The sequence below is a fragment of the Serinus canaria genome, chromosome 3, assembly GCF_022539315.1.
Source record: "Serinus canaria isolate serCan28SL12 chromosome 3, serCan2020, whole genome shotgun sequence".
NCBI classification, from domain to species: domain Eukaryota; kingdom Metazoa; phylum Chordata; class Aves; order Passeriformes; family Fringillidae; genus Serinus; species Serinus canaria.
This window is the reverse complement of record NC_066316.1, coordinates 91,266,965-91,286,562: the sequence shown is the minus strand read 5'-3', so window position 1 is coordinate 91,286,562 and position 19,598 is coordinate 91,266,965. Positions and strand designations below refer to the sequence as shown.

At 34.9% G+C, this 19,598-nt stretch overlaps 1 protein-coding gene across 1 annotated transcript in view; it reads right to left on the bottom strand.

Moving 5' to 3' along the window:
* CSMD1 (CUB and Sushi multiple domains 1) overlaps nucleotides 1–19,598 on the bottom strand; it is a 1,056,389-nt gene that overhangs the window by 507,839 nt on the left and 528,952 nt on the right. Inside the window, exon 4 of the mRNA XM_050972940.1 lies at nucleotides 5,903–6,097. Coding sequence (XP_050828897.1) covers nucleotides 5,903–6,097 — 195 coding nt within the window. The remainder of the gene's footprint in view (nucleotides 1–5,902; nucleotides 6,098–19,598) is intronic.

Here is a 19,598-nt window from a genome sequence, read left to right as displayed (position 1 = left end):
CTGGTTGTTTTTATTTTGTAAAAATTTTGCTTTATTTAGTAACCTTTAATTATTTATTTTATCACATCGGTTTGTTATATTATAAAGACCAATTTCTTCACCATCCACTCTGGACAGGATATCTGATCTATTAGTCAAAAAAGTTACATACTTCAAATAATACAGAAATAATGATGGACTAATTATTTGCTACACTGGCAGAAAAGTAATCTTCTGGATTGATAGTTTTTACTTGAGCAAACCTAAAATCAAAACCCCAACTCTAACACATTTTTATGCAAAACCATAGTTTTAAGAGAAGAAAGTTAAATTAAGAAGTTCAAATAATAATCATGAGTATTCTCATACTCTCTCTCCCAAAAACTAAAAGATAATTTTTCAAGATATCTTGTAAATATTATCTTATTTTTCACTTAAGCATCCTAAACTGCTTTTCAGTGATTATCCTACATTTGAGAATATGTTTTTGAAGCTGATGATTATCCTTTGAAGTAACAGTCTACAACAAATGAACAGTAAATTCCTAATTTTAAAGCAAAAATAGGGAAGGCTGAATTCTTTGAGACCAAATTAAGGATCATTAAAAATGTCACTTTTAAAAAAAAATTATTAAATTTAATCCAGTTATTCTCAGAACTCTAAGGACATTTATCACACCCATCTTTTTATGACTGCCTCTGAGGTTTGATATTCATTTTAATAAATGAGTCTTTCTCCCATCTTAACTTTGCTCATATTGCTTGGTCAGGCCGAAGTTTTGTTTTCCATTTTTTGACTTTACTGCATCATTCTGGATACCCCTGCTATGTTTTCATTGTGCTGATCATCTCATTTTTTCACTTGTTCCTAGCTTCCAGGCCCCTTATGTCAAAGATCAAGCTTTCTCCTAGCATCTTTTCATTTTTTATCAAGTCCCTCCATACCTACTGCCACATGCTAGAACATCTAAATACATACATACATGTATGTATGTAAATGTATATCTGTACATACACACACACATACAGATATATAAAACTATTTGTATCTGTGTCCTTAAATCTCTTGGGTGTGATTTACTAGTCCTGCACTACCGCGTAAGAAATTCCTCAGTGTCTGCTTTGCAATCTGCTTTTCCTGAAACTCTCTGACTTCTTATTTGACCAGTTACAATGGGGGTTTTTTCCAAATTTCATCTCAATATAAATGCTGCACCAAATCAGATTATTCTGGAAGTGAACAAAATTGCTCAGATAAGAGTCTACTATGTCACTGTAAAATATAGAGACTATAGGCTGGATATAAGGAAATATTCTTATTTTATCATGTAATGTACAACAGTAAGCAAAATTATTGGAAAATGTTTTTTTTATTTTCCTTTTTAATTTTTTATGATTGTAAAGATGGATAAATATGGGATCTTTTTCTCTTCCTTAAACTTAAAAAACAGTATTTGCCTAAACTCAGAGGTTGAGAAGAAATTAGAAGAGAATTGCTTGCTACCTCAGAAGGTATGGATAACAATTAAATAATTAATTTCTCTTTGCTATTTTTTTTCAAAAACATCAGCTCTGCATCTCTATATTCAGTTTTTCTTACTCTAAATGAATCACAGACTCCTTTTCCTTTCATCCATTATCAAGGAACACCTTTTTTGATTTTAGACATACATAAATATATGTGTTTGTGTGTGTGTTTGTGTAAAAATATATTTTTTGACCACAATCTATCTCCAAAAATAGTTCCTAAATCTTAAACCCAATTAATTATTATTTGTTCCTTTTAGAATTTTCTGAAATAAGATCTTTTTTCCTTTATTGTCTTCTTTATTTTCTCTCCAATAGATGGATCTGTTTCTAATGATAATATATTACATGTTCTTTCCTTCACAGTTATTTTTATTGTGAGAAAATCTTACCATTGTAATATCACTAATCCAATTTGTATTCCTAATGTTAGCTTCATAAAAATCTTGACTCATGCAACTATAATCGACTAGGTATTCTCAAAATTACTGAGAATTGAGAACCTAATTATACAAAGTTCATTTAGAAGTAGTCACATATCATAAATCAGCTATTAGTGGAACCACTGAAGAGAATGAAATTAAACTTCAAAATATTTCAGATTGCACTGCACAGTATTTCAACCTCAAGACAAGGCAAATGTTTTGGATGACAGTATTATGGTAGCTGAGATTGAGACAACAAAGACCTTTTTAATTGTCAGGCAAAAAAACCCCATATTAGCAGAATATAGGTCGGCCAATGATTCTCTCTGATAAGTCTTTTAAGTATACAAAAGTACAATTTGTAAGTGTATTTGTATATACCTTGGCAATGTTTTTGCAGAAACTCAAGGTAAACTTCACATAATAGTTGAAAAGTCCACAGTTGCTCCTATTTACCTTATGAAAAAACAGGACTAGGTTTTAATAATTGCCTCATCTTTCAGGATTGCCTCATCTTTTACATTTGAACTTTTCTCTGGGGATTGTTTCCTATTTGGGGGATCCATGATTTTTATTGAAAGAAAAAAAAGAGAAAGAAAGAGAAAAAAAGCAAATATCTTGACAATAAAATTCTCTGAACTTTCTAAAAATTTCCTTGACTCATTTGACTTCTGTTCAGAGTTCATTCAAAGCCATCAATGAGCCTTCAGCACAGTCCAGCTCCACCACTCTCACTATGGCTATGCTTTAAAAAGAGAATTTCCAGAACTGAGCAGCAGCCAGACAAATAAAATGGCAAAAACAAGAGTCAGTGCTGTCTACATCTTCCAGGAGACTTAGTAATCCACTAGGAATTGTTCTAGCAAAACCAGCAGCTATACAGTTAGACCATGTATAAATTATGGGACACTAGCTTCCTAATTTTCCTGGAATTATTATGCAAAAAACCTGCAGAAAGTAGCATTTTTTCAGTATCAGCAAAACTAGGGAAATGTACCACAGAGAACAAGGCTGTTACAATTTTTTAGTAAGCCTCAGAGCTTTATTAACTCTGTTATGTTATTTTGAATGCATGCCATGAAATTAGTTTATGATGACAAGAAAGAAGAATACCATCTGGAAACAGAACTGTAACAAAAGATGCTTTCATGGAAAAGATCAAGGTTCTTAGAGAAACAATAGGGGACCATGTCTTGCTTGAAGTCATAGAGAATGCAAAGGGCTACCTCATGGCATATGCTCCAGACTGATAAAATGAAATAAAATAAGAAATGTGTAAAATCTCTCATCAAATCCACATTCCATGTGAATTCTAAAAATTCACTGAGGCAATGGCTTAGCTGACATAAGTCATCAACTGGTAAATAACTTCTCTGTTATGATCTTAATTTCTTCTCAGACTGTGCATAGAATTCTTTGGATTTCATGGAAGATCTGCAGGAGGTTTAGGATCACACCTGATTTTTTTTTAGAAGGTTAAAATCACAGAGTTACAAATATGGATGGAATTTCAGTCTTGTGAAAGATATTTGCATGCAGGCAATTAGTGTCAAAAGAGACAGTATCTGCAGAAATATAAGAAATATTTAGTAGACAGTGATGATACCATGAACTTATGTATATTTTTCTGACACCTGTTTGCTATCACTTACTAAAAGGACTAAAATAGGCCTGGCCAAAATATTTTTTGGGTTTTTTGATTGTTGACCCTTGAATTTTTTTGGAGCACAGAAAAGTATAAAATATTTCATTCCATTGAGGAATTATGATACAAGAGCCCTCAGTCACAAGTAACCATTACTGGATAAAATAATGGCCCTTTGTTGCTCATCCACATGGGCACCAATAATACTGCCAAGGGAGTGGCAGGAGGAGCAGTAAATGGTGTCCACAGGGCATGAGAACAGGCTAAAGACCACAGGAGACCAGAGGGGCTCTGTTTAATGCAAGGGCAAAAGTTCAGGTAGGAGTATTAGATTCAAGCACTTCAGTAAGGAGCTGGTGCCGGGCAACAGGGCTTTGACCTCTTTGACCACAGGGTCCCCTTCAAGGAATGAGGACAGGAGGGCAGACATAGGATCTGCCTGGCTGAACAGGGCAAGAGTTCTGCTGACCTAGTGAAGAGAGTTTGTCATGGGCAAACACCAAAACCTAAAGGCAAATGGGAGAACAGGCCAAGGAGAGAAGAAATGGGGACAAGGCAATGAATGTTTCTCTTCCTCCCTCTCACAAAGCAACATGAAGCCATTTGAAGTGCCTGTATGCAAAAGTGTGCTCTGTGGGATGCACAATGGACAAACTGAAAGTGCATATACAGTCACAGAATTGTGGTGGGACAGTTCACCTCAATGGAGGGCTCCAATGGATAGACACAGACTCTTAGGAAATGCAGGAAAGAAAAGAGAGGCTGCACCTTACACAAAGGAGGATCTTGAATTACAGAGCTCTCTCTGCTGCACTACAGGTTATGAGCTCATAAGCTCCTATAGGCTAGAATGAGAAGTGAAAGTCAAGGGAGAGGTCACTATTGTGAATATCTGCTACAGGCCAACTGATTGAGCAGTGATCAAAACTGTTAAAGTACTACAAATTTCCCAGACACAAGGTCTGCTTATCATCAGAGACTTTAACACACACAGCATCTCTGGGGATGGCAGCATGGTAGAGGGCAAGCAATGCATTAGATAGCTGATATCTGATTTCAATTTTTTTTAATGCAGGTACTGGACAGGACAACCTGATGTATGAGCAAAGAACATTCAGATAAGTCACTTTTAACAGCAGCTGTCATCACCATGACCATTAGCTGAATATCTTGAGGGAAGTGAAAAAACCAGTTTATAGAATCAACACCTTGGACTTCAACAGAGTAGATTTCAACTTATTTATGAAGTGATAATCAGTCATGGGCTGATGTCTTGAAGGGCAGGACTGCCATTCAGAAGGCTCTTATGGCAGGACTTAATAAGCTGGAAGTGTAACAGAAATCTCATGAAATTCCGAAACAGAAATGCAAAGTCTTATACCTGGACCAGGATCATTCCACGCAAAAATTATTTGCTAGGTCGTGGCTCTGGTGAAAGGACTCAAAGTCCTGGTGACACACAAGCTGAGTGTATGGTGCACCTCTGCAGTAATGAAAGCTTACCTCGCATGGGGGGCATGACCAAGAGCACAGCCAGCAGCTAAAGAGAGAGCAGCTCATCTGCTTGACACTTAGGAAGCTCCATCTAGAATGCTTTGTCCAACCTAGGGTCCTTCAGCACAAAAGAGACACTGACACTGACAGCCTAGAACAAGCCCAGAGAATGGCCAGTAAAACTTCAAGATGCTGAAGAACATAGTGCATGAGAGGATGAAGGAAAAGGATTTTTCAGAACTGATAACTGGAGGGTATGTAAAAATCTAACAGCATAATTTGGTGTACTAAAGAGACAGAATGGAAATAGAATCTTTTCACAGGCCTACAACAGGAGAAGAAGTAGACATAATCTGTAAAATTCTTATTTAAATTCGATGTGAGACTGAGGCCAGCTGGGAACCATAACAGGTTTACAGGGAGACGTTAAAATCTTCATCCAAGGAGATAATAAATAATCAACTAGGCAAAGCCCTGAGCAATCTGACACAATTTTGAAGTTATCCATGCTCTGAGCAGGAATAGGACTCAAAGGGACTGGACCACCCTTCAAAATTTACATCACTGAATTTTTTTCCTGGCCAAGTCCTGTAATGAAATTGATATAGCTATGCTCCACACAAACAGAAAGATAAAAAGATGAGTACATAATATCTATCTCTGAATCCAAACTCTGGAGTGTCACTGCTTGAATTACTACAGTTTTAAATGGTGTCAATTTTTAGAAAAAACATTAGTACGCTTTAATTCAGGGGAAACAAAACCACTTCAAAATAAACTTATTTAATCTGCTGTTTGTATTTAAAAGATATTTCATGTCATTTTTTTTTTACCTCTGCAAAAAGGAACAGGAAAATCCCACGATGCACCATTCCCAGGACTCACAATACACGTCAACATGGCATGGCCTTCTAGGATGTAACCAGAGATACAGCTATATCGGATTTTATCTCCAATGTTGAATCTGGTTCCATGAAGAACTCCTTTAGGTATTTCTCCTGGGTTACCACATGTATGACTAGGTAATACTGCCAAAAGAAAGAATGAAATACACTACAGTTAAACTTTGCAGAATGAAACAATAATACTTGTCCAACAATTATGTTTAACTATTTGGTTTCAGTTTTGGTTCCTTTTTTATTTTTTTAAACATGATTCCTTATACAAGCAAGGTAAAATTAGGTTATGGAATATACTTGTGCCAAACATTTCAACTTTTAATAGATGTCATAATTTTCAAAGTTAATTTCAAACTCAGTTCTTGGTTTCACAGTCCTCCAGTGAAGTTCTTTACAGATCTATTTTCAAGAAAAGTATCCGACATATCCTGCTGATTTTCTTTGAATGGAGTGAAAGAACTTTATATTTAATTCTACCTTATAAATATTGCAAAATATTCTTGCAACAAAATTTTAGACTCAGGCCATAGAAAGCCCTTCATGTATAGTTTTCATTTATGTGTTGAAAGATAAATTTAAAATAATCCAATAATTAATTGTTCTCTGACAGTAAATTAAAGCCTCAAGTACAGAAAAAAAAGTTTGATTTTCTTCTTAGTTTCTTATTAGTTCACATTCTAGAAAATAAATTAAGTCAGTATTTGTTGAAAGAATCAGAAAATATCAAGGGAACTAAGCAGTGACATTGGGAAAATATGAATGGACACTTCTTTGTTGCAGAAACTCACAACCATTTGTAGTTATTAGTTATTTGAATGATGTTTTCTGAACAAGTTATCATCTTAAAGATGATACTCCTCCAGCTACAAAAAAACAAAAATTTGTGTAGGCGAGAAGGAAAATTCAATTTGTTTGAATTTTCAAACAAACTTCTTTGAAAAGTTATAAATGGCACGCTCTTCCTTTCACTAAAGTAGTAAAATTAAAATTCTCTAATGTGCCTTAGAGGAGAACAAATAATTTCAGGGAACTAAAATGCATCATGAACAGAGCACAGAGGAGAAGTGTGCATCAAAGAAATGGTGGTCTGAAAAGCTCACATATAATTCAGGTATCATTGCAGAAGCCACATTTGTTCAATGAGCAAATTCTTTCACCCCATAGTTCCTCTTTTTCTTTACTCTACCCATCTGCAGAATAAACAGCCATGACAACCTCTAACCTGCATGTTCAGAAGGTTAATTACTCAATACAAGCATATCCTCAGAATGGTTCAAAGCCTTATATCAATATATCAATATTAATTATGCCCCATTATACCATGTACGTTCAATTAGTGAATGCACGCCCTTAATTCATTACTCACTTAGTCACAGTAGCATTGAAGTGATAGTAATTACATTTGATTTACAAACCAAGTTATATAAAAAAAATTTGAAAATGTCAAGAAACAAAAAGATTAAAAAAAATTAGAAGAGAGATTATTTTCCCTTACAATATTATGTCATTATAAAAATACCAAAATATTCTATAAATATTAGCAAGGAATCAAAAATCACCTAGGAGTCTAATGAATGATGCATTTGACATATGTTCTACACATTGCAGATCAAAGATCTAAGTTTTTTTGAATTAAGGAAACTAATTAAGGTTGTTTGTAAATAGCTATCAAAGGTAGAAGCAAACATTATGATGCCTGGCTTATTTTGTACTGCTTCAGCAAGTTTAACAGAATAGATTATTTCTTTGGATGTGCTCACTCACATTGTTAAAAAAGTCACTGCTTGATTCACATATATTAGAAAGATTACATACAAAATAAAGTGCTTACATATTAAAAAAAAATCAAAATAATTGGAATAAAGACACTGACTTGGATTCCAAAGAAAACTATTATCTATTACGAGCTACAGCATATATTGCTATATGTTATTACATAATTTAGCACTACTGAAAATGCTACCACTCTTTTCAAATTTTCCCCTTTTTTTGCTATCTTAGTTATGATAGGCTATCGCAGGCATTTGTTCAGTACAAGTCAAAAAAGAAAAATTTGTTTTCTCCTTTGATACAGTAGAATACTTGGATTTGAGACAAAAATTTCTTTATGTTATTTTCTAATCAAAACATTTTAACAAAGAGCTATAAATTGAAGTAGTTTAATGAAAAGATCTGATGTATGCAGCAGAAAATAATATACAATCCAAATGCCAGCTTTTATTTATACGAGAGGGTGTTTTATCAGAAAAATAAAAAATTATTATTCAAAGCTACTTTGGATTCTGGTAAACTGCATTCCTAAGGAAACACATCACAGAAAATTCCCACCTGCCATATAAATAACATCTGTCATTAGCTAAGTGTTGAAACTGTATTGCAGCAAGTCAGTCTGTAAAGTCTCCTAGGATATGTTTACTTGCATCTTCTTACCACTACCTCTGTCAAGAACTTCAGAGGAAATGGTACTTAGCATCCTGAAATTGGCACACACTTTACCACAACCTCCTAAAACCCAGTAAAAAATGAGTGATCTGAGAATGACAGCCATACTCAATAATACATGTAATAGTTCACAGGACTTCTCCACTTTTAGAGATCAAGCATTCAACTACATTATTTATGTGCTTTTCTAAAACTTTGACTGAATTTTTTTGAGATAGACACAGTTTCATCTGTACAGGCTTTACTGTTTCTAGTCTAGACCTAAGATGAATTAGCCTTTGAAGGTTCCTAACATTGAACAAAATAGTTTAATCTTTGAATTATGAGGATTCTAGTCAACCAAACCTATCATATGCATCCATCAAGCTTTAAATTCATTGCCAAATTGTCAGTAAAAGACCCATATTTGTCTGTAGAGTTACTGAGGTCTACTGTCAATAAGATTGCAGTCACAGGTTCTTGATTTATTAGATAATTTGATGTGCACTGTGTATTGACAGCTATTATTAACTATACTACACTGAAGCACTTAAGATAACAGATTTTTTATACAGAACTAATGTTAGAGTGATCACACCATGCTTCCTATCCTTTTTTTTTCACCCAAGTCCTTTCCAATTTTGGAAAAAAAAAGTAATTACAGTGTGTGGAGAATAATCTATGTAGTCTTGGTATTTAGTCTTAGCAAAATATGAAGAGTGGGATAACCAAGGACGTCTTTCTCTAATTTCCTCCTCAAGTAGAATGTCTATCTTCAGCATTCTGACAGACATAAAAACCTGCATGGACTTCACTTCCTAGCACAGATCAATCTGTAGCACTGCTTATTAGTTAAGATTTATTAACTAAATTGAGCTAAGAGATAGGCCTTCCTCATGCACTATCTCTATCTTCCTGGACAGAAGGAATTTTTAACAAATGCCTATAATCAAAATCCATAACGCAAATAATTAATGATCTAAAATGCCAAACGTTTAACTTCCTATTAAAACTAACTGTATGCTGCTTTTTTTTTTCCAGAAGAACATTCAAACCATTACAATCTATATGCTAAAATGTAATGCTAAGTAGTATGAGACAGAAACAAAAGGCTACAAGATAGCAGGATTGTAAAAAATAGTGGAAAAAAAAGACTGCTTGGTGATATATGAATTTTCAATTAAAGGTTATTAAATAAATTCATATTCAACAAATTACTCATTCTTAAGTGTGTGTATCAGATTATTTATTTATATAGCCTTTTCAAGACCCATTCCAAGGCTAAAATCTATAATTATTTGCAACCCATGCCACTTGAAAGAATATTAATAGCACCTCAAACATAGTAATCCTCTGCTTTCACTTATAAAGAGTTTCCCTCATTTTTTTATAGACTTCATCATCTACCTCTTTCTGATTTATCATAGCAGAGAAACAACCTAAAATTTAACAAGAGTTGTTGATATTGGAAAAAAAACCCAAACAAAAATATAAATAGTAGCTGTCACTGGAATGAATAAACTTTTGAAGGACAATTTCACCCAAGTTTTCTTACTATTGTCTCCACACTAAATGCAAGAGTCTTTAAATATGCAATAAGAAATTCCTTAAGTTTTTCATGTGTTCACTTCAAGCAGTCCCATTGCTACTGCCTCATGATACTGGCAATGTAATGTCCTGATTTGGTAAGATCTTTTTTGTGCTATTTTGGTTTAAGAAGTTGAGTTAAAAATAGATACTTTCTGATAAATCCCGAAGGATTTGAGGTCTTTGTCAGCCCAACTCCTATTAATTGTTACATAAACAAGACATCTGGATTTGAAACCAGTTATAAAACTGTGAAAATTAACTTCCCAACCTTTGCTGAAGTTAGCATTCAGAGGCCAAATCTGACAACAATTTTCATGAGAAAAAACAGATTTCTTTTTTCTCTTAGATGTCACAATCATCAACTAGATTGCAAAGATCGCCTAGAGGTGTTAGCAGCAAAAAGCCCAAACTGCTCACGTCAGTTAAAATTATGTCATTTTCACCCTTCCATGAACCAGTTGCTCAGCTCATATAGGCCACACACGGTAGTTGGAACTTGACAGCAGCAATTCAGAAAGCAGCTCAATACCGATCAGGAAAAATAGGAAGGGGAAAGAAGAAAGAAAAGGAACTAATTAAATGTTTTTCGTCCAGTTTTTTTCAATATCTTTACATGACTTTCCAAGGATATATTATATTTTTTATTTTTCCTGTTGTTACTGAGACAGCTGGAAAAGTTTTCCATGTTGCACTTAAGTTTTGCCAAATGAAAACTTGCTGACTTTTTGCTGTTCCATAGTACCTCTACTACAGTCCTCTGGGTATTTTCTAACATTACCTTAAATTGGTGGCCACAGGCAAAACCACACAAAGGAAAAAGCATAACTTAGGAGGAAATGAGATAGTCCTTTGATACCAATGGCTGCTTTGGAATTACAGCCCTGGGAGGAACTTCAGAAGCTCTGTGGAGAAAATCAGGGTTTCAGAAAATTTCAGGGCATATGTCAAGATATTCAATAGGTATGAGGCACAGCCCACAATACCCTGTCCACGTGGCTACAGTAGAATATACATTTTACCATTTCATGCATAAATAGAAGACAGACATTCAACTGTATTTGCAGCTACAGAAGAAGAAAGCAGCTTTTGAGGAAAGTAATTACTATACTCATAAAAACTGAACAGAATGAGCTTAAAAACAGGAGATAAAAAAAGCTAAACTATCTTGCAAGAATGGCAATGAAACTGAAGTCTCTACTCAGAAAACTGAACATCTTTTCCAAGTTTTAACTTTCAGTTCAACATTAGTCTGGGAGAGCTAACATGGAGTTCCTAATCGTCAATCATACACAGATTTTTCACCTTTATTCACTCCAAAAGGAAATGAGGAAATTTTTCTCAACTCCAGAGTTACAAATAATCATGATCAGAATCTACTGCTAGAAAGGTAGCACCAAATTGTTTGTCATTTGCACGTGGGCACATACACACACCCACAAAGACACAACTAACTTGTGAAAGCTTTAGTCTGCAAGTTACCTAATATCAAATTCACATCCTTCCTAAAAAATATTTCATAAAAAATTAATGGATTTCACTAGGTTTGCTCTAGGGGGAGGAAACCTAAAACCAAAAATATACGAAGTGCAAGTTCATGGAATACCTGATAATTTAGCCATATTTACACTACAAGCTGTCAAGTGCAATTTTAAAGGGTCTACATGGCACAGATACTTATCTATTGCAGTATTCAACATGGTCCTCCATTTCTCTGCTGGCAATGTTTTTGTTCAGACTCTCTTGGTTGGGCCTAATTGCATTATTTTTCTAAAAATTATCCAAACAAAACAAAAACCCACCCAGACTTATTGGCTGACAGAAATAAAACTGTTATGTTTATTTTTGCTATCTTATTTGTATACAGTCCAAAGATATGAAGAAATTTCTTTCCTGTTACATGCTAATTTCTGTATTTGTGCACACATGAACCATAGCAATATTTGCTAGATAAAATGCTTAAATTGTATCACTTTTGAAATGATATAACTTTTTTGTTTTACAAGCATTTACTCAACTTTGTCTGTGCATCTCTAAGGATGTGCAAAATTGTACTGGATTGAAAGCTATGAAAATCATTTAGGAGTATAGAGCACCTTTAAACTTTAATACATCTTTCACATTAAGATTGATATTTTAATTTTCTTTTGCAGGTAATAACCAAAGATTGATGGATTTTATTTTTAGTGTGTTCACTTTTATTGTGTAATAAATGTCTTGCTGTTGGTTATAAGAACATAAAAGTCAATATCATACAAACAATGCCAGAAAACTCTCAAGTGCAAAGGCAGTCTGAAGTTAGAGCTAAAACTTTCTATTTCCTCATACTTATTTTGCTGCAGATGTACTGCACACTTTCCTAGGTGAACTGAGATCAGCAAGCAATATTATGAGTTTTTAGATCTCTCTTGAAAGAGGAGAACAAGTGGAGCATGACAGTCCAGACCAAGGCTATAAAAGTATTTGAGGCTGTGCAAAATGTATAAACAGAAACTTTGCCAGCAATCAGAAATTGAAAGTAATCAGTAATCTTCTTAAAAATATCAAAATAATGTCCTTCCATCTCCTCTAAAATGTTCAGTGCATTCTGTGGTCTGTCTTCCAGTTTGTCAGAAAAATCATCATAAGTATGCACAGTGTCTTCTCTTTGCATTCTGAGAAAGACCTTCTAGCAAAGAAGGTCTCAACTATCCTTACATATCATTAAGCTTCCAAACTGTCAACAACAAAAATGTAATTGGAAGACAACCTCTAGTTCATCACCTCAGGTATGATAACAAATGAATCCAATAAAATGTCTGTTTTTAACCTGACCACTTTGAGGATTCCATTAGTCAAAAGACCTACACTGATAAAAAAATAGTCCATCCTGTCCTTGAAAGCCCTGGGGACATGAGGGTAAAAACAACAATATCTCTGTATGTTAAAAGAGGTACTTATCAAGCAAATGGGTAAGTACAAGAAACTGTTATGTGCAGGCCTTATGCGAAGACCCGCACACAAATCTGATTACCCCTGTTCAAATTAGAGTAATTGAACATAAAGCAAATGCAGAGCAGGTCTCCTTAAGTGATCAAGAGCTGGAGAGCTTTTAAGAGGATACTGGAAGATTTTTACACAATCTAAGAAATTAAGATTAAAATGCAGTAACTATGAAGACACTGGAAGGCAAACACCAGGTCATAAGAAATATTGTACCAGCTGAAGGCAAAACCAGGAAAAAAAGGAGGACAAATCACAATTACAAGGAGGTTGAAAATGAGATGCATTCTTACTGGAAAAATAAACTACTGGGTAATTTCCATGGAGAGAGGAGAATGGGGATAGTGTAACTAGTTTCAAGCTCACCTAAATTTATAAAATAATTTTAAAATACCGTTACTCCCTGTATATTAAGGAGTCTTATCAATAAATAAAGAAGCATCATCATTTGGCTGACATAACTGGAGACAAAAGGTCTAAGGCCCACTTTGCAGATGTCCTATCCTGTCAGCCTGCCAAGACTCAGGTGTTTGGATCTGAAAACTGAGATGCTTAAAACTGAATTTGACAGAGAATAAGAAAGTTAATTGACTTCTCATTTTGTATAGAAAGGCACACATTGAAAGATGGAAGACAGGAACGTACCAAGATTATCTTGGTATACTAACATGAAGGAAGAAAATTTATTGGACAATAAAGATTTTTTATATTCTTGTTACTATTAAAATGCAGTAGAGTTTTAAAAAAATACATATATCTTATTCAAGTATACATACATTTTACGCATCTAGCAATCTGAAGACTATTTTTTCCTATCTTTTTTTTTTTCCTGGAATCTCTTTACCCATGAATCTGCTCAACCTAGGTTGAGAATTATGGTACAAAGACAAAAGAAAAATGTCACACTTACTGAGGGCAAGACAAGATGCATACTACAACTGTACGATGAATTGCGAATAAAACCTGGAAAGAGGTTTGCAAAGAGATTTCACAAGCAGATATTCTCTCTGTTGCTCCCAAGAATCTCTGAAATTATCATTGCTACTAAATAAAATTGGATTTTGAATTTTTAAGACCTACCAAATAAGGAAAGGACAGTAATTTTAAGAGAATAAGACATGAGCTTACTCTTTAAAAGTTGCAATAACATTGTATACAAATCTAGTGGATACACTCCAAATAATGCTTGTTAAATATAATAAAACTTCTTTGTTTCAGCAAAATACATGCTGAATATATACAAGAAGAAAAACAAATCTTTAAATCTGAACAGTTAAAGCTTAATGCAAAGTATCTAATCTTCTGTATTATTTGATAAATACAAACTGTGGGACTCGTACGTACCACATATCTGTTCTCAAGTCTAACTACTTAGGGGTCAGGGAAAACCTCAAAGGACTGAGAGACAAGAAAAGAAGAAATGGCAGATTAAATTTGGACAATGTCATCTTCAGTTATAGATACACTACTGATGATTTAATAGAGGCTTATCTTCAGCTAACACCAGCTTGCCGTCATGTCTGCAGACCCTTATTACTAATTAAAGTAAGGCGATAGTCTTACAAAACCTATTTTTTAAATCTTTCTCTCTTTTTTTTTCCTTTTGTCCTTCTTTTTTTTCTTTCACCTTGATTGGCTGTTTTTTCAGATTACAAAAAAGCCCCACATTACAAAAGCTCCTTGCTCTGGTGCAGGCACTTCCTCACTTCTGCCACTATGGTGGCTTTTAGCAAAGCTGGACTGTGGATTCTCCCAAGCTTTCCGGAACCATTCTCTTGTGTTTAACGCTTTCATAAGTGGCACTCTATTGCTCCCAGAGGCTTGAAACTTTATCTTGCTAACAGACAATCATGAGGTAAATTTTTAACAGGATTTCAGTATGCCATACAAGTCTCTCATCTATGCCAGTAATCGAAAATGAAAGAAATTGGGGCCTGTAGTTAAGTCCTGAAAATGTAGCACAGCAAATGTCATACCCACTAATTTTTCTTCACATTCTTCACTGATACAGTGTCAGGAAAAAAAGGCTCAGTCCTGTCCTTGTCCCTATTCAATGCTAAGAATTGTCTTGCACACAGGTTAAAACCAGGATTCTGCATGAATGACAGCATTGCGATTCTCAAGCCCCTGTAGTCCAAGTCCTTCCACTTTCCTGAAGGAATGTTGATTGACTTTTTTCCTCTCCTAGTTCAATAATTCATTATGTTGCCATTGTAGAAGATTCTTTTGATAACAGAAATTCTGCAATGTCTTTTTAAACTTTGTTCCCATTTGTTCTCAGATATGGCACCTGAAAGCTATGGGAGTTAGGAAGACTTTTGTCTGGTTAGCATTTGCAGGCTCATACTTCAACAAGGGTGACATGTAACACGCTCACCACTCTGGCTGAATGGAAAAATAGCAGTATAAGGGCAGGGGAAGAAATTGCCATCTGAAAAGCTTCAGCTATAGAAGAATTATAAATGGCTTGTTACCTGGGAAGTCCTCAAGCAAAATACTTTTCAATGTGCAGCACTTGGTGGACCTAAAAGGAACAGTGACTATTTTGCACCCCACAGCTATAGCCTGTTAAAAGGTAACATAATTTTGATGAAAATACCAATTTTAATGTGAGTCTAGAAAGGGGGAAGTTAATAAACTTTCATTATTTAGATGACTTCAGAGGGAGAAAAAAGATTCCCAAATTAATTGGTGTTGTGTGTGTTTCACAATATGCAACACATATTTTCTGTTTAACCAGCCAAGGTGAGACAGAGAATGCTCTTTAAAACAGCAAATTCTGTCACCAAACCTCTGTTTTAACACAGCAACATGAGTTTCTGTTGCTTATTTTCAGTGCTTTGAGCTAGTCTCTTTTTTCTTACAGTGGCTTACCCAATTTATAAATAAGTGAAAAGAATTGATCTGGCTTTGAAAAGAAAAAAATATCCCTTCAACACACACACAATTGCATGTTTGTCAGGATGACTAAGCTGCAGTGGGTAACACCACTGAGATTCTTGTTAGCTGAAGTGTGGGAATAAAAATTCAGAGCACCAAGAAGTAAACAAGTTCAGAGAGCAAAATGAACTACATTATGAAGCCATAATCCAAAGTTTCTTAAAGACACCTGCTTTCTATGAAATAGATTCCCTGCATGGTAGATAGAACAAATATCTGGTAAAAGGGGTCATGGACAAATGGGAGGAAAAGGAGAAACAGGAACAGAAAGAAGGTCAAAATATTACACATGCAATTTCAAATTCTTGGTATCCTAATTAATTAGAAAAAAATATAGTATTTTAGGGACTGAATAAAAAAAACTTTAAATTGATTTTGATTTTGCTTTGTTTTGTTTTTTCTCCTATATTTTTTTCTCAGCAAAGTGAAGTAGCATCTTTAGAACTTCTGAAATCTTTGTCATGCAAGTACATATTTTAGCCTGTATTTATTAGGTGACAATATATGCTATTTCTAGAAATGATCTGTGGTCCATCATGCAAATCCATTCTAAAGTGTTTTTTTGGTTTTGGGGATTATTTTTTAATCAGTTTTGACACAAGAAATCTTAAAAGCTCCTTCAAAAGCCCTCAAGCTTGGCTCATACCAGGCTGATATGCCTATATCCATTATGTGTGAGCACTCTGCTAAAAATCCTTCTGCGCTGATGGGACAAGGAAGAAGGAATATAGAATAAAGAAGTTACTTAATTTCACTACAAACTTTAATTAAGTACTGTGGTGTTAAAAGTGCTTCTTTTTGTTTGCATTCAATATTAAAGTGGCAAAGTTGCATTATATCCCTTTAACTGAATACATAATCAGAAAAAGGAAATAAAAATATTAAATCACAAATGTTACAGGTTCAGTCTTCTATGCTGACCTTTGTTTGTTCCCAGGAGAATTAGATGGCTCATAGTGAAACCTATAACATTGTTTCGCTAAGTAATAACTTTGCAAAGAACAGAAGAGTGGCAGTGAGTGGCCAGATTTCTTTTGACATTTCCTCTGAAACATTTGGTGTAAAATTTCCCTTGAAATTTCTAAAGCACTTGGCACCTAAGGCTTGAATTTGTTTTGTGTTAGAACATAGTGATTCATAATGAACAAAGATTTCCTAGCCTGTAGTTACAAATCACAACTTCCCTTTTTTTTTTTTTTTTGTTTTTAAATCTGACTCTCATTTTGCACAACTGGCGATTGGGAGTCCACACAAATAATGTTCTGCACCTGAATAAAGTTTATACTGGTCTAATTTGTAGTTTATTTGTTCAATAATGGTCTAATCAAAACTTATTTCATAGAGGACAAACTCTTAGGACCATTTGGATCTGGAGATGACATAGATTCTCATCTACCTCTTCTTTTGAGATTCTGGCTGTATCTGGCACTTACAGACAGACACAACTAAAAAATTTCCATGCATTCTCCAACTCTGCCATTCTTGTGGGACTCCAACACCATCAAAGTCTCCAAAGCAAAACAGAAGAAACTCACTAATTCTTTGTAACATTTTAATGTACTGTTACATTCTGTCCACTTTGGTTGGCTTTGTATATTTTAACCATAAGCACAAAACAGCATATAGAACACCAGAAGATATTTTCATACAACTCAGTTTTGTCACAATCTTGGCAGCAAAATTAGTTTTGTGGCTATTTAAACAATGAATCCATCTGTGAGACTCTTGCCATATCAAAGGAAGTTTACTGCAATACTTGTTCAATGTGCAGCTAAAGATTGTCTGCTATTATTTGTCTAAAAGATTATTTACTGGAAGCAAGTAAAGAGAGTTTAATACTGAAATTGTCTCAGAACTCATTAATTTTATGTTTGTTTCTGTACTACAAGTATGCAAGAGGGTAAGTCTGTTCTCTAAATCTTATAAAAAAATAAAATGTCTCTTTTACTCAAAACCCCAGAAGACTGTGTTTCACTGGAGATCATGTTGCACTTCCAGAGACTTCATATACAAGTGAGTCACTATATCAGGCTAAGGAGACATGATGACTACACTGTACACTCAAACTGAACGGAACTGAGGCCAGCTGGCACATTATTATTAAACTTTCTGAGCCTGCAAAACAGGATGGCTGTGTCCAGATTGCTTGTTCAGAACAGTCACCAGTCTGTACCAACTTCTGAATCATTCCCAAGAGTTGTTCAGAAAAGTGCTATTTGGCCCAAAAAAGACTTGTGCTGTAATCCATCCAACCATATAGATGGCTGTCAGTGCCTCTGCCCATGTCCTGACAGGGGGTATATTCTGCTGTAGACAAGGACACTGTGCCTGTACCAACTGCTCACTCATCCCAAACAAGGAAGAGAAAGAGTACCAGCAGCTATTGTGGTAGATGGGACTAAACTTCTGGGTGGCTGTGTGGTCACTGTTGGACCCCTTGGCTATCAGACAGCACTTTGCTCCTGTTTGGTTATTAATAATTCTATGATGCATCCCACAATGAACAGAAAGAAGCACTAAGACCATCTTTCCCTTTGCAATGATTATGCAGGGGAGAAATAATAAAATTATCTCTGCTGCCATCTCTGATGGAATGGGACAATCTTTCCACACAAAACTGAGGAGCTTTTGGGGTTTGTTTTCAATGTATACCTATACCCGCCTGCTGAAATACCTAAACAAGAGAAAATTAAAAATCAGCTAAAAGCATATCCCCACAGGATATGAAAGAAAGAGCAAGGATAAAATCTGCACTGTAGTGATAGCAAGGATCATATCTATGCAAAAGACTGAAATAGATCAAATACACTTCCCCTCCCCCCCCCCCAAGGATTTCATACCCCTCTGTCACCTGGAGATGTGAACCTGTTGAATAGCTACCTAGGGCATTTGATGGATTTCTGTAGTCTGAAAGGTGCCAGTTCTTGCTGCACTGCCCCTCTCAGATGTAGCCTGGCACATCAATTTGTTTCACATAAACCCTGGGAGAGAAAGTGATTTTATGTATCTCTGTGCTAATACTAACCTATTAATTTTTCTCCCCAAAAAGCAGCTCTGTAATCTGCCAGCTGTTAAATGACAGAGAAGTGAAAGCTTTATGTTCATTCAGTAATCACAGCAGCTCTTTTTTGCTAAACCAGTTTTCAATTTACAAAGAGCTTGTCAAGGTGATAGGTAACATCTCAAGAGACACACATGCTGTGCCTTCATCATTCACCTAAATTTTTAATGTGCTTCCAAGGCTGGCTGTGAAATACGTTCCAACAATATAAGAAGTCTTTATGAAACCAACAAAATACTTCAAATTATTAAGTGCCCCTTCAGTATCTCCAATATGTGACATTTTTATGTATTAAAACTCTTCATGGTTTTTGACAGTTGGAAAATCAGGTTTAGAGTCTGTTTAAACTTGTTTTAGATGCTGAATGGTGAAGAAATACAGATATGCTAATAAAGCTATAAGAACTACTACACATTGAATTGCTCCTCAAAATACTTCCACTAAGAGCTAAAAAAAGAGTTTACTAAATGTATTTCAGAAACCCTATTCTTGTGGAACATAATCATTTAAACAGTTGTGTCTGACTAGAGGAAGTAACAGCACAGCCATTTTTCTTGGTCTTATGTGATATATCAAAATCTGAAGGAAAATTCCAGAATTTCAATTTCAGACGTGCAATTATAGGCAAAATTAAGCATG